This window comes from Rana temporaria, chromosome 7, assembly GCF_905171775.1.
Source record: "Rana temporaria chromosome 7, aRanTem1.1, whole genome shotgun sequence".
NCBI classification, from domain to species: domain Eukaryota; kingdom Metazoa; phylum Chordata; class Amphibia; order Anura; family Ranidae; genus Rana; species Rana temporaria.
In genome coordinates this window covers 192309885-192335813 of record NC_053495.1, presented here as the reverse complement: position 1 = coordinate 192335813, position 25929 = coordinate 192309885, and the positions used below count along the sequence as shown (strand labels likewise).

Genomic DNA, 25929 nt, shown 5'->3' with positions numbered 1-25929 from the left:
AAAGCTGGCCAAATATCAGTAGAATTTAGTTGGAGCATTCATGCCGAAATTCAGACAAAAATGTAATCACAGCATTCAATAGTATCATTATTGACTTGGCAATATGAAAAGCCTGAAAAAATGTGTTTGATTGAAATGCCAATGTTTTGAATTCTACATCTGATTTTGGGATGTGTATGCACATTACAATAAGTGTGACTTTTTTTTTTTTTTACGAAAACCACATTCATAGTAAAATTTTGTTTGTTGCAGAAAAAAGTACATTTTTCAGGTTTGCATTTACTTGTCATTACAGTTGAAGACAATCGTTGATTTTCCCATATTAATGATTAAAAAATAGAAAGAATATTTAGAAAATAAATTCTAAGGGGGTTTGGCCAGCTTCATTCACTTGAGGATACTTAGGAACGCATTCTGCAGCCACTGCTAAACTAACAACCTTCTGATATCTACAGCTTAGATCTTTACTCCTCATCCAACTATAACAGTAAAAAATACATTTTCATGTGTGATTTCACCCTCCATTACTTACAATTTGAAAAGAAAAAAGGCAAACTTAGGCATTAAAGGATCATTCCACCCAACACTGATATCTTGCTGGTGAACACAATCACCAACTGGCGTCATATACACTATATAGTCAAAGGTTTGTGAATAGGGATCACGATCGAGATTGTCACTATCATAAGTTTTTAGGAGAATTCTATGGGTTTGAGATGCACGATCCTGGCAAATTTTTGTGGCAAAAAAAAAAAGGGGCGAGGACGGCTTAAAGTGGAAGTTCCACTTTTGGGTGGAACTCCGCTTTAATGTTGATGGAGCTTTTATTTTTGGGTAAACTGACTTTTTTGCTGCTGAATGTCTTCCTTTAAAAAAGTTGGATTTTGTTTCAAGGATGGTACTTTGGGGTTTTCATATCTTTTTAGTTTATTCTCATTTTATGTTGATAAGTCCTTTTTAAATGTTGGGTGCTCGAAGCACTTGTTACTAACCATCTGTCCTTTAAGCTGTCTTTTTTACAGCATGCTGCTGCATCATTTAGAAGGGAAAAAACGTACAAGAACAGTGTGCACCTAAACCACCTCACATTATATTACTGAAATTCGACATACATTTAATAAATTAAAAGTTAGGCATGCACAAGTTAGGCCTATTACACTGTTGTATCCACTGCAGTATCTTAATGATTGTATTGCAAGGGATTCCCCTTTGACCCCTTCACGCTTGTGCCACCTGGCCCTTTAAGGGGTTTATGACACCAGAAATGGGGTGGGGCGTAAGAGCATATGACTGCCGTGATTGGCTCTCACGGTGGTCACAGGATCCCAAAACTCCCAATTGCAAGCAGCGATCAGTTAGGTGCCGGTAACTGTGTCGGAAGCCCGCACCGACACAGCTGTATGGACAGCAATTCACGCAAATATACGGTTAAGTACCAGGCGCTGAGAGGCCACAAATTTGTATGCGGCCAGTGCCAAGGGGTTAATGTTGTGATACAGGAATTTCAAACAAAATTTGGAAAATCAAACTTGGCCAGATTTGTCCATCACATTTTGTGGACGGCCGATCATCGCATTCATATTTGCTTGTCGGACATTTCATTTCAAAACCATGAGCATTAATATGGCATTAGTCCTTTGTTTTAGGTTATAACATCTTCCACTTTCTTTAAGATTTTGCACAGTGTCTGTGGGAATTTGTGCCCATTCAACCAAAAGAACATTTCTGAGGTCAGGTGTTGACGTTGTGTTATGCCTTGTACACACAATCGGAATTTCCAACGGAAAAAGTCAGATGGAATTTTTTCATCAGATATTCCGACCGTGTGTATGCCCCATCAGACTTTTTCCATCAGAAATTCCGACGGACTTAGAAATTCCGTTAGTCTGTATGGAACTCCGATGAAGAAATAAAACATGCATGCTCAGAAACAATTTGACGCATGCTCAGAAGCATTGAACTTTAATTTTCTAGGCTCGTCTTAGGCCTTGTACACACGAGCGGATCTGTCCGATGAAAACGGTCCGGGGACCGTTTTCATCGGACATGTCCGCTAGCAGATTTTGGTATGATGGTTGTACACACCATCAAACCAAAATCCCCGCGGACAGAGAACGCGGTGACGTATACGACACCGACGTTCTCTGACGCGGAAGTTCAATGCTTCCACGCATGCGTCAAATCACTTTGATGTCATGCGTGGGTTCTCGGGCGAGCGGACATGTCCGATGAGTCATACTGACCATCGGACATGTCCGGCGGACATGGTTCTTAGCATGCTAAGAAACATTTGTCCGCTGGAAACCTGTCCGATCCCCCGGAAAATTGTCCGGTTGGCCGTACAGACGACCGAACATGTCCGCGGAAACTGGTCCATGGACCAGTTTCAGCAGACATGTTCGGTCGTGTGTACGAGGCCTTAGTGTTGTACGTTACCGCGTTTTTGGCGGTCGGAATTTGGCGTGACCGTGTTTATGCAAGACAGCTTGAACGAAATTCCCTCAGAAAAAACAGTCAGAGTTTATTCCGGAAACTCTGATCGTGTGTACGGGGCATTAGAAGACTTGCTTTGCAAAAGGTGTTCCAATTCACCCTCAAGGTGTTTAATAGAGTTCAGGGGTTCTGTGCAGACCACTTGAAAATCACCAAACCATGCCTTTATTGAGCTGGCTTTGTGTGCCTTAATTTTAGAGGGGTGTCCATACTTTTGGCCATATAGTGTATGTCTTCAAGATTTCATTGGTGAGATTTTCTTGCCACAGTCATTTTACATCTTCTCAAATGCTATGGGCATTATGAGGGAGGTCAATGGTTTTCAAAAATGTGAAATTATGGAGAATTTATAAAAAGAGGCAAGACTCCATGGAGGAACCAAGATCAGGAATATTATGCTACTGGAATATGCTCTTACGCACATATGACAGTGGATGCTTTGCACCCTTCAATGTTCACGACTGGCTGAAATATCAAGTTTGGGTGAACTGTGGACTGACCCTTTTATGCTATGGATAAGTTGACATGACGGATGGCACATGACATGACAAAGCAGAGAGAAAGTACCCAAACATACTTGAGTGTATGTGGACACTGACCTGAGCTGGTGACAGGACTAGTGGTGGAAGGTTCAATTATTTCTACAGTAGGGGAAGAGGAAAGAAAAACAAAACAAGAGGTTGGGTATTAATCACACACTATATGGAAGACAGACATAGAATGAGACAGGCAACATTCATGCAACAAACAGGGACAAAGACTGTTCATAAATATATATACCTGGACATAAGACACAAGTGACATGAATTCATGTCAAACCGTACCATAATGTCTGAGAAGTCCCCTCGCCAGCAGCTGAAGGCTGAAGGCTTTTATCTCATTCTCCCTCTTTTATTATCTATTTGGATTTACAATACAAGGAAAAATAAAACCTGGGCCAGTTGTGATGATTTAAGACTAATGGGAGTATGCGGGAAAATGACTACTCATCCTGAAAGGATGGTTGAAGTTATTATAAATCCTAAAGCCCTTTTAATAACGAATAAACAGGCACCAACCTTACTTTTTACGAACAAGGATGCATTGAAAGTATGTTTTATTTTTGTGTTTTAGATTGAAGTGGAGTGGGGTTTTCAACCTCTATTGCTGCGTACACACGATCATATTTCGGCATGAAAAAATGTCATTTAAAATGATCGTGTGTGGGCTTCACATAATTTTTCGGCTTCTGAAAAACGACAATTTTTTTTTCCGAACATGCTGCATTTTTTAACGGTTTAAAATATGTAGTTTTTCGGGTTGTAAAAAATGATCGTGTGTGGGCTAAAACTACGTTAAAAACTCGCGCATGCTCAGAAGCAAGTTATGAGATGGGAGCACCTGTTCTGGTAAAACTACCGTTCATAATGGAGTAAGCACATTCATCACGCTGTAACAAACAGAAAGGCGCAAATCGTCTTTTACAGAATACAGAATCAGCTAAAGCAGCCCAAAGAGTGGCGTCATCCACATGGAACTTCCCCTTTATAGTGCCGTCGTACGTGTTGTACGTCACCACGCTTTGCTAGAGCATTTTTTTAAAATTATGGTGTGTGTGCAACGTTGTTTTAATGATGAAGTTGGAAAAACTTAGTTTTTTCGACATGCCGAAAAACTTCGTTTTTTTTTCATGCCGAAAAATTATCGTGTGTACGCGGCATATGTCCCCCTATAGAAAGGAATATGATAGGATATAGGATGGAAAAGGATATGATATAAGAGAGGGCATAGGATAAGAGAACATAAAATAAAATTGGATAGGATTAAGGAAAGAACACATGAGAATATGTAGGATAGGATACAGGAAAGAGTGTAGGATAGGCTATAGTATGGGTTAGCAAAGGATATGGGCACAGTGGCTTAATAGTTAGCACATCTGCCTTGCAGTTCTGAGGCCCCGTACACACCATAGAATCCATCCGCAGATAAATCCCAGCAAATGGGTTTCAGCGGATAGATCCATTGGTGTGTACACGCAAGCGGATCTTTATCCGCGGATATTTATCCCCTGGGATGGATTCCAGCAGATCGGATATTCGCTGACATGCAGAACAAATCCATCTGCTGGAATCCATCCCAACGGATGGATCCGCTGGTCTGTACAGACTCAACGGATCCATCCGTCCTAAGGGATCCCCCGCATGCGTCGTAATGATTTGACGCATGCGTGGAATTCCTTATATGACAGCGTCGCGCACGTCGCCGCGTCATAATCGTGGCGACGGCGCGACACGTCATCGCCAGAGGATTTCGGCGCGGATTTCAATGCGATGGTGTGTACACGCCATCGCATAGAAATCTGCTGAAATCCTCGAGAGGATTTATCCGCGGAAACGGTCCGCTGGACCGTATTCGCGGATAAATTCTCCCGTGTGTATGGGGCCTAAGAGTCCTTGGTTCCAATCCCAGCCAGGTCACTATCTGCATGGAGTTCACACACTATAGTGCCTAAAGTATTGGGAAGCCTGCCTCTTTACATGCACATGAACTTTAATGGCAGTCCAGTCTTAGTCCGTAGGGTTCAATATTGAGTTGGCCCACCCTTTGCAGCTATAATGGCACGTACACAGGATAGGTTAAACCGATGAGAATGGTCTGATGGACCGTTTTCATCGGTCAAAACCGATCGTGTGTGGGCACCATCAGTAATTTAACCATTGGCTAAAAAAAGCAAACTTGCTTTAAATTTAACCAATGGATTCCTAACCGATAGGTCAAAAATGATCGTTAGTAGGCACAACTATCGGTTAAAAATCCACGCATGCTCAGAATCAAGTCGACGCATGCTTGGAAGCATTGAACTTTGTTTTTTTCAGCACGTCGTCGTGTTTTACGTCACCGCGTTCTGACACGATCGTTTTTTTAATCGATGGTGCGTAGGCGCAACGGACCATCAGTCAGCTTCATCGGTTAACTGATGAAAACGGTCCATCGGTCCGGTCTCATCGGATAGACTGATCGTGTGTACGCGGCATAACAGCATCAACTCTTCTGGGAAGGCCGTCCACAAGGTTTAGGAGTGTGTATGTGGGAATGTTTGAACTCTCTTCAATACTGAACCCCCAAGGACCCTATCACACATGCTTACATTCAAAAAGGGGGGAAGTTGGGAGGGGATTATCACTGTGCTTGCAAAAAATAATAGAAACCGTATTTAATAAAAGATTATAGTTTAAAGATAAGATTAAAAAACAAAAAACACACAACAATTTGTTGAACAGTGCATACATATACATACATACTAGGGCCAATTTAGAGAGGAGTCAAATACCCTACCAGCATGTCTTTGGAGTGTGGGGAGAAAACCCACACAAGCAGTGGGAGAACATACACTATATTGTCAAAAGTATTGCGATGTCTGCCTTTACATGCACATGAACTTTAATGGCACCCCAGTCTAAGTCCTTGGGGGTTCAGTATTGAAGAGAGTTCAAACTAATAACCCTACTAATAATTACTATATCTACAACTCACAGTACATTACCGTGATGGTCATTGGGAAGAATGCTCCTTATATTTGCGGTCATTGGAAATCATCCCCCCACACCAATCGTACAAATGGCTAAAAAAGATCATTGGTGTCAGTGATTACTGTACTTAATTGCTCAAGGTACCCCTGGCAACCTCTGAGTGAACCCTAGGGCTTCATGGAACCTTGGTTGAGAAAGACTGCTCTAGACCATATACCAACATAGTTGTTTCTTTTACCTTGCAGAATTGTTTTGCTGCACAGAAATCAATATATGCATGTGGAATGGGACAGGGAAGAGTGGAAGATAAATATAATTCTGTAATCTAGTAGGTAGGTTTGACAAAGCTGCTTGGGATCAGTGCCAGATTATATTCTGTGGAGGCCCCTAAGCAACCAAACACTCACAGGTTTATGGAGGTTTCTAGTGTGTGCGTCCCAGTGCAGCCTTTTTCAACCAGGGTGCCTAGGTACCCTGGGGTGCCTTGAGGCATCTTCAGGGGCGCCTTGGCAAAATGCTTTAAAAATGTATAAAAAATTATATACAAGCCAGCAGGTGGGTGAAGCCTGCCTTTTAGTAACACAAAGCCACAGGTTTTCATTATGCACCATTACGACTTTCGAACAACCAATGATGTATCAGTGATGTTGAAGGAGAGACTCGGCTGCCTGGGACTCTCCCTCCTCATTGGCTGAGACAGCAGAGGAGTGCCATTGGCTTGCGCTGCTGTCAAAGTCAGTGAGCCAATGAGGAGAGAGAAAGGGCGAAGCCTAGCCATGGCTCTTTGTCTGAATGGACACACAGAGCTACAGCTTGGCTTGGGTACCCCCATTGCAAGCTGCTTGCTATGGGGGCACTCGGCAGGAGGGAGGGGCCAGGAGCAGCGAAGAGGGGCCCGAGAAGAGGAGGATGTGGGCTGCTCTGTGCAAAACCAACTGCACAGAGGAGGTAAGTATACTATGTTTGTTATTTTTAAGCAAAAAATGAACAAGACTGTAGTATCACTATAAACTGGTTAGGATAGGTGTTAGGAGGTTGTAATTTTATGACAAGGTAGGTTTTACCAGAATCTCTATTTTAACCCTTCTCCTATCATCATGCATCCCAGGCCAAACTGTGCTCTTGTGCGCTTTCTTTGCGCTTTGAATTGATACTTTGGATGCACGCTCTATCCTTGTCAGTGTCTCCTTTGAACGACTTCTATTTAGGATCGTGTAGATGGCCTGCTGTTTGACAAGTCAACTGAAAGCACATACAAGTTTACATTTAAATGTATCGAGTTGTTTTTCTGAAACACAAAACCTATCTGGAGCCAGAAAGTTTTTAGTATTCCTGTGCAGCGCTAGCCGCCTTGCCAGCTTCTCAATGTTTGATCCGTTAAATCTGCATTGCTGCTTGACCCATTTTACCTAATTGTAACAGGAGGTATTTTTCTCCTACAGTAAATTGGGTTCCGGGAAGCCGAGGAGAACAGAAGATCCTAAGCCGAGCAGCCTGACAGCGTTTCCACTTGAAGCTCTGGAAAAAGACAGACGCGCGAACGCCGAGCCTGGGATGTCTGCCAAAACAAAGGCGTAAACGGAATAATCCACCATAAAGTCAGGTGGATGCTGTGTAGAGTGAGAGGCTGAAAGGATTCCTTGTGTGAGTGTCACAGTTGCTTACTTTGCAGCAAAACTTTTTTGCCTGGCAGCTTATTGAGGAAAAGATGGGAAATCACAGAAATTGTTTGAACGGAGGGGCAGCAGAGGCTCAGCATGGTAGAAACTATAAATATGCCTTACAGTTATTAATTCTGTGATACCAATCTATGGTCTAACTGGCAAATACCCTTGGTCATTTTTACGTTATTTGTTACAAGGCGGCATTAAAAAAATTGGAGTTCAGAGGACCTTAGAATGCAAAAGCATAAAAAGCATTAGCTGTAAAAAAAATTGAATTGAAAACTGTTTGCCTGCCAAAGGATTTGTGTTTTTGTCTATCCATTCCTGATATTTACAAAGCCCCGGCATACAGCACAGCCAGGGGGTAGACATGACTTTCCTTGTTAGGGTTTGTTAACACGCAATCCACAGTGGATCACTTTTTACAAAAGTAGGAATGATAACAGAGTTGTACGTATACCAAGAACTGAGGGTCTGTCCTGTGATGGAACACCTCTAGTTCAAATGGATGTCTTGTAACCAGCAGATGGTTAAAGAGGGGCTGTCCCCCGAAACACTTTAGCTGTTTACAGGACATCCATTTGAACTAGAGGAGTTCCATCACAGGATAGACCCTCTGTCCTTGGTTTACATACTGTACATTACATTACATTAGAGCTGCACGATTAATCCTTAACCACCTCCCACCCGGCCACTGCACATATACGGCTGGGTGGGTGCTTCAGGAACGTCCCACAGAAGGAGGGGGATCGGCGCACGTGCCCGCACAGCGGCGCAATCCCAATGCTTTTGTGTCACCTGGACTCTGAACGGCAGGAGGGCTCTGTGATTGGCCCTCCTGATCACATGATGGCTGCGTCCAATCACAGCAGTCATGTGATGTAAATAGAGAGCCAGTTGCTTGGCAATCGGCTCTCCTCTCCTCACACAGAAGTTGTCAGTGAGGAGAGGAGAGCGGATCTCTGCAGCCGGCTGGTGATCAGTGAGCATGAGCTTTTTTTTACATCTGATCACTGGCCTAGTGTTCCCACAATGTAAACACACAAAGTCCCTAAGATAATGTCCCCACACAGTAAAAACACCTGTCCCCCACATATATAACAGTAAAATCATATGTCCCAATGATCATCTGCACACACATGCCCGTGATCATCTGCGCACATCTATCCATGATCAACAAACCAATTATTATACACTTAACTAATTTTTTTTTACCAAAGACATGTAGCAGAATACATTTTGGCCTAAATGTATGACAAAATTCAATTTTATTGGATTTTTTAAAAAAAGAAAGAAAATATAATTTTTTCCAAATTTCTGCTCTTTTTCCGCTTATATCACAAAAAATTCAAAACGGAGTCGTGAATAAGTACCACCAAAAAAAGCTCTCTTTGTGTAAACAAAATGATAACAATTTCATTTGGGTACAGTGTAGCGTGACCACGCAATCGTCATTGATAGTGCGAGAGCGCTGAAAGCTGAAAATTGGTCTGAAAAGGAAGGGGGCGAAAGTGCCCAGTATTGAAGTGGTTAAGAATCGTTATCATGATTTTTTTCCCCCTTGCGATCTTGACAAAGCATTTTCCCGATTCTTTCTATGCAGAGAATTCTCTGCTGAAGCCCAAGCTGTCAAAAAAAACAAACAAACAAAAAAAACAGGCAGTCTGCCAAGTATCACAACAGTCCTCAGTTGTGGAACTAACTATAAACATTGTAACAATTTGTCCTTTAGAATAGATCAAACAAACTTCCATAAAGAATAAAATGGTGGTTGTTGCAATATTTTATGTCACACTGTATTTGTGCAGCAGTCTTTCAAATGCATTTTTTTGGGAAAAAAATACACTTTAATGAATAAAAAAAAAAAACGTTAAAGTTAGCCCAATTTTGTTTATGTGAAAGATGATGTTACGCCGCGAGAATCGTGATCTTTATTCTAAGCAAAAAAATTTAGATTCTCATTTTGGCCAGAATTGTGCAGCTCTTTGATGTGTTTGTTTAGCTTACAAGATTCCCCAGTCTGAAGAGGGCTGCATCGTCTACACCAGGGGTCTAAAGTTTTCTAAACAAAGGACCAGTTTACTGTCCTTCAGACTTAGGGGGGGGGGGCAGACTGTGCTATTGGGAGTAGAAAATGTCTCAGCATCAGTTGGAGTAAACAATGTTCCATCTTTGGTGTCAGTGACAGGAATTGTGCCCCATCATTGGCGTCATCGTACCTCATTGTTGGTGTAATTGGTAGGAATTTTGCCCCATCATTTGTGTCATTGGTAAGAATTGTGCCCCTTCTTTGGTGTCAGTAAATGAATTGGTGCCCCAAGGGCCTCATCCGGCCCTCCGGCTGCAGTTTGGAGACTGCTGGTCTCTACCATCCAGTTTTGATTGTGAGATACTAAGCGTACTTGTGTCAGTCGGTTCAGATTCTCTGGAATTCCTAAGTGCTACAGTGTCAAGCTACTGTTCTTGTGTCAAACTTTCCAAAGGTGTTGACAAGTGGTGAGCTGGTGACATTACGTTGTATTTGTGGCTTTGCCCCATTTGGTTTAGGTGGGCCATATGCCTGCCTAATGCAATGGGAGAGGGGTACTTATTGCTGTGCTGTGATGAATAACATTGCCGGTGCAGCATGTACAAACCCATCCACTGCCTATGTCGATTAAAGGGAAGCAGTTGTGGGGTGGTAACAATGCAGCTCAACCACACAAAAATAATGTAAATATATGGTTGTCCATGAAGGTCTACATTTAACTGAGCCTGTTTCCTTACCCTATATTGGCCTTTATTTGCTTTGCTTCACCCCATACAAGGAGAATGCAAAAGCAGCATACAGTGTATCTATAGCCCAAACCTTTGGATAGTTTACAGAATGGTTAAAGCCCACCTTTTTTTACATTTTTCAATAAAAAACTTCACTTCCTATCCTTTAGACACAACAGGAAGTAAGGAAAATTTCCTATTAGAGGGATGTTACAGAAATGAGTGTCCTCATTACAGATCCCCCTCTATATTTCTGGTCAACTAAAAGGTCACATGTCCAATCCTGGAATTTTTGTGTGCCCAAGAGGCACAGGTGTGGTGGCTAGCCCTGGTTTTGACTGCCTGTCCAAGCCTATGCAGCTTGCTGAAAAATTTGAGAGCCAGCCGGAAATTCTGACAGGAAAAGTCTGATGGAGCATACACATGGCCGGAATTTCCGACCAAAAGCTCACATCGGACTTTTCTGGTCGGAATTTCTGATCGTTTGTACGCAGCATTAGAAGCAAGTCAGAGAGAGGTTAGAAACAGGTCAGAAGGTGGCCAGAAAGATCTCAGCAGTATTTCAAACTGATCTTAAATGTAAGCTGAATGCACCTACAAGAAGTCTGCATTTGCACCATATGCAAACCCAACATATCTCAAAATCTACAGAACAGTCAGGTCAGCTTGACAGTCAGATTGTGTGCAGTCCTCGAAATCGTATGATTCACAGTACAAATCATTCAATATGATCACAATTAATTTAGCCGTCTTCATTTTAATAATTGCAAGTCTCATTTCTTTCCATCCGGTACATACTGGTAATTTGATTGAAGGTGGGTCTTTGTACGTGAGTTTCATTGTTCAGCAATTTCACTTAAAAAAAGAGAGGAAGAAAACACATGCCGAGTTCCAAAATCAAAGTTCCCAAATTTAATTTAACAGTTTGAAGAGTATCCCCCATAGCGAAGAACAAGATCATCATTCTGCGCGGCAAAATTCTCCAGAGGAACTTGACTCGCTCAACGTTTGTTGGAAGCCGGTGGTGAAATTACAGTAATTAGTAGCTTAAACTATTAATAAGCCAGACTGCCAAGTTGCAGGAGAAGAAAATTTGCATTTTCAAAAAGCAAATTAGACTCGGCAAGGCAAGACAAATACACAATAGCATTTTCACCCTTCTCATGAGTGACATTTTCCTAGGCCTAGGGAAGTCAGCATTTCAATTGTTGGTTTACCAGTCATGACATGACATCTGAAAAGGTGACATTCTGAAAACGTAGACATTTTGGGGCGTCTGATTGAAGAGGATCTGTTATCGCAAATCTACAGCCCAAAATGAAGTCATGTTCATACAGTTGGTCACCAACGATGATAGAAAACGTCACTTTCAGTGAAGTTGTCTTTAAATGTTCACACCACCTCAAAATGTTCCCAACCCACTGTCTGGGCGACAGCCCTGGTAAAATACTTACCTTTATCCCCTACTTCTGAGTTTTACAATCTGACAGGTGCTACATGGGCTTTGCAGAAAGATGTCCCAACCCCTTTGGAAATCGTACATTTACAGTTCTCATCAGAACAGGGGTCATGGGTCAACTGTTCCAGTGATGACCTACTTCAAAACTAAAAAAATTATTAGCCCTGATTATACGTTGACTTTCAAATAATTGAAGTGCAACTCCCCAGTTCACAAAGCTAGCTCCATAAAGACATGGTTTGCTGAGTTTGATGTGGAGGAACTTAAGTGTCCTGCACAGAGCCCTGACCTCAACACTACTAAACATTTTTGGGATAAATTGGAACTCTAAAACTTCAGTAAACTATAAAAATATTCCATTAAGCCCTGTACACGCGGTCGGAATTTCCAACGGGAAAAGTTCAATGGAGCATACGCACGGTCGGAATTTCCGACCAAAAGCTCAGATCTGACTTTTTCTGTTGGAAATTCCGACCCTGTCAAATATGATTTTTAGATCGCTATGAACTATTTAGTGTTACTCAACTGAATAAACTAGAATGACTACCAATCCCATGACATGACATGGGGTTGTTGATTTACTAAAAGGAAATTGACTGTGCACTTAGAAAATAAGGTAAATCTTCACTTTGCAAAGAACACCCAATCACATACAAGGAAAAAAAAATGCATTTTTGCTTGCACATGATAAATGGAAAGATGGAAGTTAGCAGATGTTTTGCTCATTTACTAAGCTCTAGTGCAACTGCACTTTGCAAAATGTGCAGTCTATTTTTTTTATTATTATTCCTTTAGTAAATCGATCCCTATATCTCCTGCCATGATAATGCATAGCTCCCAACTTTTTGAGATGGGAAAGAACAACACATTTGGCCAACTTAAATAGTTTTGTAATTTGATTACCAGCAAGAACGATATAGAGGTATAACTCTTAAATTGATCTTGCGCTAAAGAAATAAATCTAAACGTGCAAACTGTAAAAGTGGTAAAGTGCTAAAGGATGAATTCCAAATTAATTCATATACAGTGCAAAACATGTGCAAACTAACACTTACTAAGTGGCATAAATAACCCGCAGGTGGCTCGGGTATCTATGCCCAGAAGTGGGAGCAAAATACCTGTATTACACAGGTATCTGCTCCCCCTGAAAGGTGTCAAATGTGACACCTGAGGCGGGGAGGGTTTCCCGGAAAGCCGAAGTTCCATTTTTGGGTGGAACTCTGCTTTAAGTTCCACTTAGGTTCTTATTATTTATTTGGCATTCATTTAGAACAGTGGTTCTCCACCTTTCTAGTGCCGTGACCCCTTGATAAAATTTCCCAAGTTATGGGGACCCCCAACAGTAAAATTATTTTCGTAACATGGGTTGTCAGCACCCAAGGCAAGACAAGTAATTTGCGCCCCTAACCAAGGGACATTTACTGCTCCCTGAGTCCCTTCTACTCGTACAGTATTAAACACTCTAGCCATCTTTATTGTTCTTTCTCTTATTCTTTCTCTCCCTTTTTCTTTGTTCCTCCCCCTCTTTTCCTCTCCCTTTCATGTATTCTCTATTTTTATTCCTTCTCTTACTCCTTGGTGGGGAGGTGAGGGGAATGGGATGAGTGGCAGTGCTGGTGGTAGGAGTTGGAATAATTGGCAGTGCTGGGGGGTGTTCTGATCGGCCAACTTAGGTGCTCTTGATCAAGGTCATCTGCTGACCTGAGAACTGTAGTGGGGACTTTTAATGGCAACTATAATCAAAGGTAGTGTTACTCACTGTGTCGCCAACTTTGTGGTGTCTCTTGGAGTGAGTCCAATGGCAAAATCAGGATAGGGTCTCCTCCAGCCCCTCCCACTTCACATTCCTCACCAGTCAGCTGACCTCTAGTCTCTGCCCCCCAGCCATGCCGTGAACTGAGTGGGTGGCTGCGAAGAGGGTGAGTAGGCGGCCGGAGGCTTCAGGAACAGCCCAGCTGGGTGGCCACAGGCTCCAGGGACAGCCCTGCTGGGCGGCAGCAAAATGGCTGGGAGAGTGGTGCGGGCTTCAGGAACAGCCCAGGATTTGGTGACCCCTGGCAAATCATCATTCGACCCCCGAGGGGGTCCCGACCCCCAGGTTGAGAACCACTGATTTAGAAGTTGGTTGAAAGGTTTAACACTGAGGCCTTGTACACACGGACGGACTGTCCGATGAAAACGGTCCGCCGGACCGTTTTCATCGGACATGTCCGCTGCCGGATTTTGGTCTGATGGTTGTACACACCATCAAACCTAAATCCCAGCGGACAGGATACGCGGTGACGTGGCCGCGCCGTCGCCGCGACGATGACGCGGCGACGTGCGTGACCCTGGAAGGTCAATGCTTCCACGCATGCGTCGAATCACTTCAACGCATGCGAGGGCTTTCAGCCGAGCGGACATGTCCGGTGAGTCTGTACAGACGACCGAACATGTCCGACGGACAGGCTTCCAGTGGACATGTTTCTTAGCATGCTAAGAAACATTTGTCCGCTGGAAACCTGTCCGATCCGCCGGAAAATCGTCCGGTCGGATGTACAGACGACCAAACATGTCCACTGAAACTGGTCTGTGGACCAGTTTCAGCAGACATGTTCGGTCGTGTGTACGGGGCCTTAGGCCTCGTACACACGACAGAGAAACTCGACGTGCTTGGCACGTCGAGTTCCTCGTCTCGTTTTGGGATGAAGCCGCCGAAGAGCTCGGCGGGCCGCCTTCTCCTATAGAACAACGCGGCCAACGAGAAAATAGAGAACATGTTCTCTATTTTCTCGTCGAGCTCCTCGGCGGCTCCATCGAGCCAAAACTGTACAGACGACAGAGATTCTCGGCAGAATCCGGGTTTTGACCGAGTTTCTCTGCGAATTCTGCCGAGAATCTCTGTCGTGTGTACGAGGCTTTAAACAGTGCATTGGAACAGATCTATATATACATCAGAGCAAAAAGAAGGGACAACTGAAGATGAAAGAGGGAGAGGGGCAATTTGGTTCCATAGGAGGGTCAGTACCTTCAAATAAGGGTCAGTAGTGAGCTATGGGTAATGGGCTTATTAAGCAGTATGGCTTCCCCGGCGTCAACCAAATCTGGGCTTATTGGCACTTGTTTTCTTACTACAATTTTTTTTAATGACTTAGTAAACATAACATATTCCAACAATGCAAAAAAAATAATAATGTTTGTTGACTCTGGGCACAAGCCTGCAAAAACTTCAGATCTTATAAAAATAGCTGCCGCGCCGAAGTCTGCGCTTTTAGATAAAACGTGCGTTCTTGCCTTTTCTTCCCTCTTTGCTCTCTGTTTTTGTTTGTTGAACTTCAATAAAATCAGCACAAGAAAGGAACATAACCTAAGATGTTCCTTTTAGCGCCCCCAGCCACTCATCAATGCGCACAACTTCCTGTTCCACATGATTTGAATTCACAACCACGCTACCTAAAAGGTTTTTTTCGACATCCCTTGATGTAAACGCAACAAATATATACTTACATACAAAGCCCTTCTTTTTCTTTATTTTCTTTATTCTAAGCTACACGTTGTGTCACTTGAAATTAGGCCATGCTGATTATTTATATAAACAAAAGAAAACCGGCTACTTAACGCGGCGGAGAACAAATGATCTGGCATTAATTAAACATTTTTTTTACTGCCGTTAAATAATTTAAATGATTTGCCCGGCCAAAATAAACGCAATAAAAAAAAAATGTAAATACGATTTGCTTATTTTTGGGAAATATATTTGCATCTTTGATTTAATAGCAGATCCGTTTTTTTTCCTTCGTCGCGACCTTCCCCGTCTGCCTCGGGAGCGGAAATGAGCCTTCTGAAATAAACCATGTGCCAATCAAAATCAAGGTCGCAATCGCCAAGCTAGGCGTTAAAGTGTACACAATTAAACGCCATAAATACATTGAGCGTAATTAACACCTCTGCTGTCGCAGAAGGATACAATGAATGGCGACAGTAGGAAAATAATTCATTCATTCAAATAATTGTTTGCCTGAGTTAAAATAATCTTATCAAGCTACAGACAGAGAATTTGTTTCTGATAATTGCACTGAAGTTATTTTACAAGTCCGCCGGGTGGCTCTGTGGTTATCTTAGTGTGTTTAGAACGGCATTCCGTCTGACTTCCTATTTAAAAGGTATGCGTACGTTAAAAAGCACAATAGCGGCAAATCATAAAGCCATAACTAGTTACAGTGGAACCTTGGTTAACGAGTAACGCGATTAACCAATTGAGGACCGCCGCACGGCGATATATACGTCGACAAAATGGTACGGCTGGGCACAAGGGCGTACATGTACGTCCCCTTTAACCACTTGAGAGCCGCGATATAGACGAAAGACGTCCACAGCGCGGCTCTCAAGTTCCGGGTGGACGTCCCTGGACGTCCTTTTATGTGCATTACCCGCGCGCGCTGCTGGGGGGCGCGCAGCGGGAAAACACTGTGCCCAGCGCATCGCTGAGAAGCCGATGCGTGTGCCTGGCGGCTGCGATGTCCGTCAGGTGCCCCGCGATCGGCGGTGACAGCAGGGACGTGGAGCTCTGTGTGTAAACACAGAGCTTCACGTCCTGTCAGGGAGAGAGGAGACCGATGCCGTGTTCCTTGTACATAGGGACACAGCATCGGTCACCTCCCCCAGTCAGTCCCCTCCCCCCACACAGTTAGAACACACCCAGGGAATACTCTTAACACCTTCCTCACCCCCTAGTGTTAACCCCTTCACTGCCAGTCACATGTATACAGTAATTAGTGCATTTTTATAGCACTGATCGCTGTATAAATGTGAATGGTGCCAAAATTGTGTCAAAAGTGTCCAATATGTCCGTCGCAATATCGCAGGCCTGACAAAAAAAAAAATCGCAGATCACCGCCATTACTAGTAAAAAATAAATCATAAATCTATCCCCTGATTTGTAGGCGCTATAACTTTTGCGCAAACCAATCAATATACAGTACGCTTATTGCAATTTTTTTTAACAAAAATATGTAGAAGAATACGTATCGGCCTAAACCGAGGAAAAAAATATTTTCTTTAAAAAAAAATTGGGATATTATTAGAACAAAAAGTTAAAAATATTTTTTTTTTCCAAATGTTCTGTCTTTTTTTGTTTATAGCGCAAAAAACTAAAATCGCAGAGATGATCAAATACCACCAAAAGAAAGCTCTATTTGTGGGAAAAAAATGATAAAAATATAATTTGGGTACAGTGTTGTATGACCGCACAATTGTCATTCAAAATGCGTCAGCGCTGAAAGTTGAAAATTGGTCTGGGCACGAAGGGTGTTTAAGTGCCCAGTAATGAAGTGGTTAAGATCCCAGCCTTGGCGCGCTCGCAACCCAGTCCTCTTCTCCGTGACCGTCCCCGCAGGAACAGCGGACCCGATCGCCGCCGGTGTCCCGTGATCGGGTCACAGAGAGGAAGAACAGGGAGAGGTAAGTGTAATCAGACTGTCACTAATCGTCTGTTCCCTGTCATAGGGAACGACGATCAGTGACGTCACACGCCAAGCCACGCCCCCCCCCACAGTAAGAATCACACATTAGGGCACACTTAACCCCTACAGCGCCCCCTCCTGGTTAACCCCTTCACTGCCAGTGTAATTTTTACAGTAACCAGTGCATTTGTACAGCACTGTTTGCTGTAAAAATGACAATGGTCCCAAAATAGTGTCCAATGTGTCCGCCATAATTTCGCAGTCACGATAAAAATCGCTGATCGCCACCATTGCTAGAAAACAAAAATTATTAATAAAAATGCAATAGAACTATCCCCTATACATTTTGCACAAACCAATTCAATAAACGCTTATTGCGTTTTTTTTTTTACCAAAAATATGTAGAAGAATACATATCGGCCTAAACAAGTTTTTTTATATATTCTTTGGGGATATTTATTATAGCAAAAAGTAAAAAATATTGTTGTTTTTTTTCAAAATTGTCGCTCTATTTTTGTTTATAGCGCAAAAAATATAAAAAAAAATAGAGAACACATCCATCTGGTAAGCGGCAGTGTGATTGTTTGGTGGAGGCACTATCATGTCAGCACTTTTTTTGGACTATTGGATTGGATGAACACTGGGGACATTTAAGTTTATATGCACCCCCCACGCTACGCCACTGGGTCTTACCATGTAATGTGCTGTCTTCTCTCCCCCTCTCCCTCCCTGCCTGTCAGGTTGCTTGTAAAATCCTATAACCCACTCTATTACAGTATTATATCATGTACAATGTGTGTTTCTGTATAATAATTGTGCCAAATACCTTTGTTATAGTGCCGCTCTGCGCTTTTGTGACCCGCCGGAGCGTTCCTCCCTGCAATTATATTACGAAAACACACACTGTACATTATATACTACTGTAATAGAGTGGATTATAGGATTTTACAAGCTTATTTTCAGGGTGGGTATAATTTTCGGGGAAACACAGTATGTTCATTAAGGGACAAACCTCTCTCTTATCAGTAACAACTGACCACACACAGGAACTGGACATTAGGTACAAAACAAAGCTGCACCGAGGGGCACCCCCCCAACCTATCTCCGCCACTAAGGGGGTCCTGGTGTAGCTTTGGATTACGACCTAACTTGGGGATGTGGCCTCCATTTTGAAGATGGGAGCTCTGTTCCTTCACTTGGCTTGGAGCACTCTTGAATGGATTGAAAGGCTATGCTTGTTGGGAACTGGGTGGTCCCCTTCTGGGGTGTGCGGCTGCTGCTCCTTTTGTCTGCCGTGCCAGCACTGGATCTGGTTTCTTTTCAGGAGGAACGCTGTCTGGAGTGACTGGGCCACAATTTCCACTTTGTAGCAGGAAGCCTGGCCCAACAAAAGTCTATTGGTTTCTTTTTTTTTTTTTTGTGAGGCATTGCATGAAGTGGTCCCTGGAGGGGTTCCCAGGTCCTCCTTCTCGGGCACCAAGGTCATGCTGGACCCTGAAATAAAATGCTTTCTGTCTAGTGTTGTTTTCCAATAGTGGACTGAGAGCACTGCCCCGCTCTTTCCTCATTCCAACTTTACCAAAGTGGAATTTTGATAGGCCAACTACCTAAGTCATCAGATTATTTACCAAGAATGTTCTCTCCATCTGGAGTTTTTCACCAGATCTCTCTCCATTTTGTGGGGGTTTCAAACAGGATCTGGTGGCAGGGCCGGCCTTAGGTGTTCAGGCGCCCTGTGCGAGCTAATCCTGTGGCGCCCCCCCATCTTCACCCCTCGTCCCCTGGTCACCTAAACATACACATAGAGGAAAAAAATGCCACCGCGGGTGTAAAACAATCGCGGAGGGGGGTGCCGGTCTGACACCCCCCCAGTGTGTGGTACCCGGGGGCGGCTCGCCCACCCTTAGTACGCCTCTGGGTGGCCGCAGGGCGCCCCTGTTGCCCATGGCGCCCTGTGCGGCCGCACAGCTCGCACACCCCAAAGGCCGGCCCTGTCTGGTGGTGCCTGTTCTCTATTGGAGGTAGACACGTCGTGAGCAGGACAAAAACATACACCCAGCAGACAGAACAGGAGAAGTGGTACTTTGCCGGGTCCAAGGAAGGAATGACGTACACCACAAGAGAAGTGATAATGTGGAGTGTCCACACATGCAGAATAAAAACAGATACTGAGATTTACACCCAACATACAGGACAAGAAAAGTGGTACTCTGCAGGGTCCAATCATAGTGAATAAGAATAGATAGTGAAAATTACACCCAGCATACAGGACAAGAGAAGTGATAATGTGCACCATCCATACACAGGGCTGCTGTTAGAAATCATGGGACCCTTTACAGCTTACCTGTCAGGGCCCCTCCCCCCTGAATATATCAAAACAATATTTTCACAAAAAATACACTAAAATCATTATTAGTGGACACAAACATAACGGAGAACCTGTGTGAATTAGCCCTTTTAATTGTTTTTTGCATTTGAATTTTTTTTACATAATTTTTTTAAAAAGCTTATATTTTCAATATTATTTTATTTGACCATTTCTAAAAATTATTTATTACGGTTACAATTTTTTATTTCTTTATATAGGATAGGGAAGCTGTAAGTGCCACAGGAGGGGGGCAGCACAGTGACAGGGGGCACAGGGGAGGGGGAGATCAGAATCAGACAGAACAGGGAGTGTCTGTGGGCCAGATCCACAAATAGCGGGCGTAACTTAACTTTTCCCATTTAAGTTACACTGCCGCAAATTGTCCAAGTTAGTGCCCGATCCACAAAGCACTTACCTAGAAATTTGCAGCTGTGTAACTTAAATCTGTCCGGCGCAAGGCGTGCCCAATCTAATGGGGTGAGTCCCATTTAAATTAGGCGCGCTCCCGCGCCGGACGTACTGCGCATGCTCCCAACGTGATTTTCCCGACGTGCTTTGCGTGGATTTACGTTGCACCGAGTTTTGAGAATCGCGACTGGTGTAAAAGAAAAAAAAAGTTGCGGCGGGAAAAAAAAAAAATAAAAAAAAATTTGACAGCGACGCGGGAAAGAAGGGTCTACTTTTACATGGTGTACTAAGTTTACACTTTGTAAAAGCAGCCTTAATTTTGCGACGGCAAACTAACACTTACGGGAAAAAAAACGAAGGGAAAAAGCTTTGTGGATCTCCGTAAGTGCTAATTTGCATACCCGACGCGGAATTTCGACGAGAATTGTCCCCAGCGGCGGCCGAGGTACTGCATCCTAAGATCCGACAGTGTACACCTGCCGGATCTTAGGAATATCTATGCGTAACTGATTCTGTGAATCAGCCGCATAGATAGAAACAGGGATACAACGGCGTATCCCTTTTGTGGATCTGGCCCAGTGTCTCTCCCTGCAGGAGCTGAAAGTCGGTAAGAGGGAGAGAAACCAGCTTTCAGCTGCTGCAGAGCACCACACAGGGCATCCTTCTGTAAATGCCCCTCTGCCCGACCGCACCAATTCCCCCTGTTGCTCATGCCCCTCTGTGTACCTGGGCCCCCTACAGGAGGACTGGTGGTCCCCCCCTATTAGTGGCCCTGTCCATACATACAGAATAAGAACAGATACTGAGATTTACACCCAGCATACAGGACAACAGAAGTGTTACAGTGCAGCATTATTCATACAGATCAGAAAGCAGGTTGACTTCTGTTAAATGACCTGATACACTGGCTGGAATATTAAAACCTAAGACTGAAACATACACCGATCAGCCATAACATTAAGACTACTGACAGGTTAAGTGAATTGATTATCTCGTTACAATGGCATCTGAAAGTCGGTGGAATGTATTATGTTGTCCCTAAAGTAGATGTGTCAAAAGCAGTTTGTCGTGTATGGGGCTGCGTAGCCACAGACTGGTCAGAGTGCCCATGCTGACCCGTGAGCACTTACAATGGGCACATGAGCATCAGAACTGGACCATGGAGCAATGGAAAAAGGTGGCCTGGTCTGATGAAACATGTTTTCTCTTAAATCATGTGGATGGCCGGGTGCATGTCCATTGCTTACCTGGAGAAGAAATGGCCCCAGCATGCAGTATGGGAAGAAGGAAAGTTTGCAGGGGCAGTGTGATGCTTTGGGAAATGCTCTGCTGGGAAACCTTGGGTCCTGCCATTCACATGGATATTACTTGACACATAATACCTAAACACTATTGCTGACTAAGTATACCCCTTTGTGAAAATGGTATTCCCTGATGACAATGACCTCTTAAAGCAGCATAATGCAAAAATAGTTCAAGAATGGTTTGAGGAACACAACAACAAATTTGAGGTTCTCCAGATCTCAATCCATCGAGTATCTGTGGGATATGCTGGAAAAACAATTCTGATCTATGGAGGCTCACCTCACAGCTTACATGAATTAAAGAATCTAATACTGACAGTTTGATTGCAGAAATCACAGCATATCTTCAGAGGTCTAGTGGCGTTCATACTGTGATTGGTCAGGGCTGTTCTGGGAGCTAAAGAGACTGTTTAGGCGGTAAAAGGAGGACCTACTCAACATTAGGTGGGTCATCATAACGTTGTGGCTGGTTGGTGTATTTAGGCTGTGTTTGCTTTTTACAATGCCATTACTAGAGGGAAGGCACATTTAAAGGAGATGCCTTCATATATACATCCAATTATATTGAAAAATATAATGTCATGATCACTTGGTGTCCCTGTTCCTCATTCCAGCACCCGGGTGTTGGCTGTTGCTTTTCCTCCCTGTCTGTGTTCACCTGTTAAGTGATTGATCTGCTCAGTCAAACCGAACACTCTATCCCTGGCTTGTGATAGAGACAGACTTACCTGTATTGTGCTAAACCAAGTCTCCTGTTAGTCTGCCTTGCTTGCTGTTGGATCCCATGTGTATGACCCGGATTGGACTGGATTATGCCCTGAATTCAGCCTGCCTTTTACCCTGGAACGAATACTGAATTATCCTCTAAACTCAGCCTGCCTTTACCTGAACTGTCTTTGAACCACACTATCTGCTAAAATTGCAAGTACCTGTTTGCTTTGCTCAGTTCACGTCTGCCCAGGTGTGGTGGCCAGGCACTATAGCATTGTGTATAAAGTCCTAGAGGCAACCAAGTACCGGTAGGCCTGCTTGTCTTAAGCGAAAAGGGGCTGCTATAGGTGAAGCGCACAGTAGCCAGCTATAGTGTCTGACCACCTTTGTTGGGGTGGACGTGACATTCGTGATAAAAGCCTTGGTGATCTTATTACAACTCAGAGAACTGCAGGAAGAAGTAATGTGGTAGAAGGTTAGGTTTGCAATCTTTATGCAGGAAGAGGTTTTAAAAGCACTGGCCCGGATTCAGGTAAAATTGCGCATTATTTACGGAGGCGCAGGGCAAAGTTTTTGCCCTGCGCCCCCGCAAATTTGCTCCGCTGCCCTTGATTCACGGAGCAGAAGCTCCGTAAATTGCGCGGCCGCGCCGGCAAAATGCCCGGCTCAAGAGCACGCAATTTAAATGATCCCGTAGGGGGCGGGAATCATTTAAATTAGGCGCGTTCCCGCGCCGATAGTAGAGCGCATGCTCCGTCGGGAAACTTTCCCGACGTGCATTGCGGCAAATGACGTCTCAAGGACGTCATTTGCTTCAAAGTGAACGTGAATGGCGTCCAGCGCCATTCACGATTCACTTACGCAAACTACGTAAAATTCAAATTTCGCGATGCGGGAACGACGGGTATACGTAACATGGGCTGCCCCTGCTAATAGCAGGGGCAGCCTTGCGCGAAAACCGCCGTACGTAAACGACGTAAATTGCGTACGCAGGGCTCGCGCAACGTTGTGAATCGGTGTTAGTATGCAATTTGCATACTATACACTGAGCACAACGGGAACGCCACCTAGCGGCCACCGCAAGAATGCAGCCTAAGATATGCGGGCATAAGAGCCTTATGCCGCGCAGATCTTAGGCTGCAGTCGGCGTAACGAGGTTCCTGAATCAGGAGCATTCGTTAAGCCGGGGCAAGTAAGCAATTGCGCTGTGTAACCTATGGTTACACAGGCGCAATTGCTTCTTGAATCTACCCCACTATATTTGATGCACCTAAGTAGATGATTACTTCTGGCCTAAATAACTGTAAAAAACACAAGTTCAAAAATGGGATTTGATAAGCTCCATGGCCACACGCAAACAGTTGCAAGCCAAAGAAACTCCAATGTTAAAAGCCAAGGGCATCTGTTTTCCTCAAGTGGCCACTGATGTTTAACATATTCCCCCGCAATAGCTGTACAAGGGGAGCACTCATATATGCTAAATACATGCACAGGAAGAAATTAATGCCACGCCACTAATAAAGAGAGACAGGTGGCTGTGAACAGCTTATGCTAATGTAACTGAGATTTTCAAGCCTGTTTTTTTTTTACCAATTGAATTGCAAAATCAGCAGGATTGTATTTAGATTGGTTGGCCGTCTTGGAAAGGAAGGAATGTTGTCTTGTTTAAAGGGCAACCAAATTTAAAGGGTCAGTCCACCCACAATACATGTTTCAGTTAGGATTCTTTCTCAGCCACTTCTTTAGAACATTAACAATAACATTACAGGGGTGACAGGCATGGGCGTCCGCAGAACGTTTTTCAGGGGGGGCATCATTTTAATGCTCCACCCCTTTTCAACAATGTCATCACGGTCAGAGACTGTAGACGTAATACAGGACATGGTCAGGGACCGCAAACAAAGTACATATACATTATACCCCCCATACACCCAGATGCAATACATTCCCATACACACATATTACACCCAGATACATTACACCCATCATACATACACAATCGTTAGTATAACGACCACCAATGTAAGCAGAAGACTGCTGATTATATTTTGGTCAATAAGAATGCCCCTTACATTGGTGGTCAGTGGGACGGATACTGCTTACATTGGTGGTCAATGATAAGAATTCCCCTTACATTGGTTATCAGTGGGAAAAATGCCCCTTACATTGGTGATCAGTGGGAAGAATGCCCCTTACATTGGTGGTCAGTGGGAAGAATATCCCATACATTGATGGTTAGTGGGAAGAATGCTGCTTATATTGTGGTCAATAAGAATGCCCCTTACATTGGTGGTCAGTGGGAAGGATATGCCTTACATTGGTGGTCAATGATAAGAATGCCCCCTACATTAGTGATCAGTGGGAATAATGCCCCTTACATTGGTGGTCAGTGAGAATAATGGGCCAGATTCAGGTACAATTGCGGCGGCGCAACGTAACCCATTTACGTTACACCGCCGCAAGTTTTCAGTGTAAGTGCCTGATCCACAAAGCACTTACCTGTAAACTTGCCCAATTCAAATGGGGCGTGTACCATTTAAATTAGGCGCGCTCCCGCGCCGGACGTACTGCGCATGCTCAGTTTTGAAATTCCCGCCGTGTTTTTCGCGATGTGACGTAATTTTTTTGAACGGCGACGTGAGTTACGGCGTTTCGTATTCCCGGACATCTTACGCAAAAACAAAAAAATATTGAAATTCGAAGCGGGAACGACGGCCATACTTTAACATGGCTCGTGTAAAGTTAAGGCATGTAAAATCATGACTAACTTTGCGACGGGAAAAAATTACTAGCGACGACGTAACGAACGCGAAAACCGTTGTGGATCGCCGTAAATGCTCATTAGCATACCCGACGCAGGAAAACGACGCGAACTCCACCCAGCAGCGGCCGAAGTATTGCATCCTAAGATCCGACGGTGTAAGTCAATTACACCTGTCGGATCTTAGGGATATCTATGCGTAACTGGTTCTATGAATCAGCCGCATAGATACGACAAGAGATACGACGGCGTATCAGGAGATACGCCATCGTATCTATTCTGTGAATCTGGCCCAATGTTCCTTACAATAGAAGTCAGTGTTAAGAATGCCCTCTACATTGGTGATCAGTGGGAAGAATGCCCCATGCATTGGTGGTCAGTGGGAATAATACCCCATACATTGGTGGTCATGGTAAGAATGTACCTTAAATTGGTGGTCAGTGGGAAGCGTACTCCTTACAATGGTGGTCAATGACAAACATGCCCCTTACATTAGTGGTCAGTGGGAAGAATGTATCTTAAGGTGGTCAATGACAAAATGCCCCTTACATTAGTGGTCAGTGGGAAGAATGTATCTTACATTGGTGGTCAATGAGCAGAATGCCCCTTACATTGGTAATCAGTGGGAAGAATGTTCCTTACATTGGTGAATAATGGGAAGAATGTTCCTTACATTGGTGATCAGTGGAAAGAATGCCCCTTACATTGGTGATCAGTGGGAAGAATGTTCCTTACATTGGTGATCAGTGGAAAGAATGCCCCTTACATTGGTGATCAGTGGGAAGAATGTTCCTTACATTGGTGAATAATGGGAAGAATGTTCCTTACATTGGTGATCAGTGAGAAGAATGCTCCTTACATTGGTGATCAGTGGGAAGAATGCTCCTTACATTGGTGATCAGTGGGAAGAATGTCCCTTACATTGGTGATCAGTGGGAAGAATGTTCCTTACATTGGTGATCAGTGAGAAGAATGTTCCTTACATTGGTGATCAGTGGGAAGAATGTTCCTTACATTGGTGATCAGTGAGAAGAATGCTCCTTACATTGGTGAT

General features: G+C 43.8%; 1 protein-coding gene across 6 annotated transcripts in view; it reads right to left on the bottom strand.

Moving 5' to 3' along the window:
• The window catches only part of NEGR1 (neuronal growth regulator 1), a 641177-nt gene that overhangs the window by 93329 nt on the left and 521919 nt on the right, over window positions 1-25929 (bottom strand). For 3 of the 6 annotated variants that reach the window (XM_040360701.1, XM_040360705.1, XM_040360704.1), the window contains one exon: window positions 3093-3134. The exons of 2 other annotated variants lie outside the window; for them this stretch is intronic. In XM_040360701.1, coding sequence (XP_040216635.1) covers window positions 3093-3134 — 42 coding nt within the window. Of the gene's footprint in view, window positions 1-3092; window positions 3135-15121; window positions 15703-25929 lie in introns of those variants that run through there. One more of the 6 variants, XM_040360703.1, reaches the window with a different exon arrangement.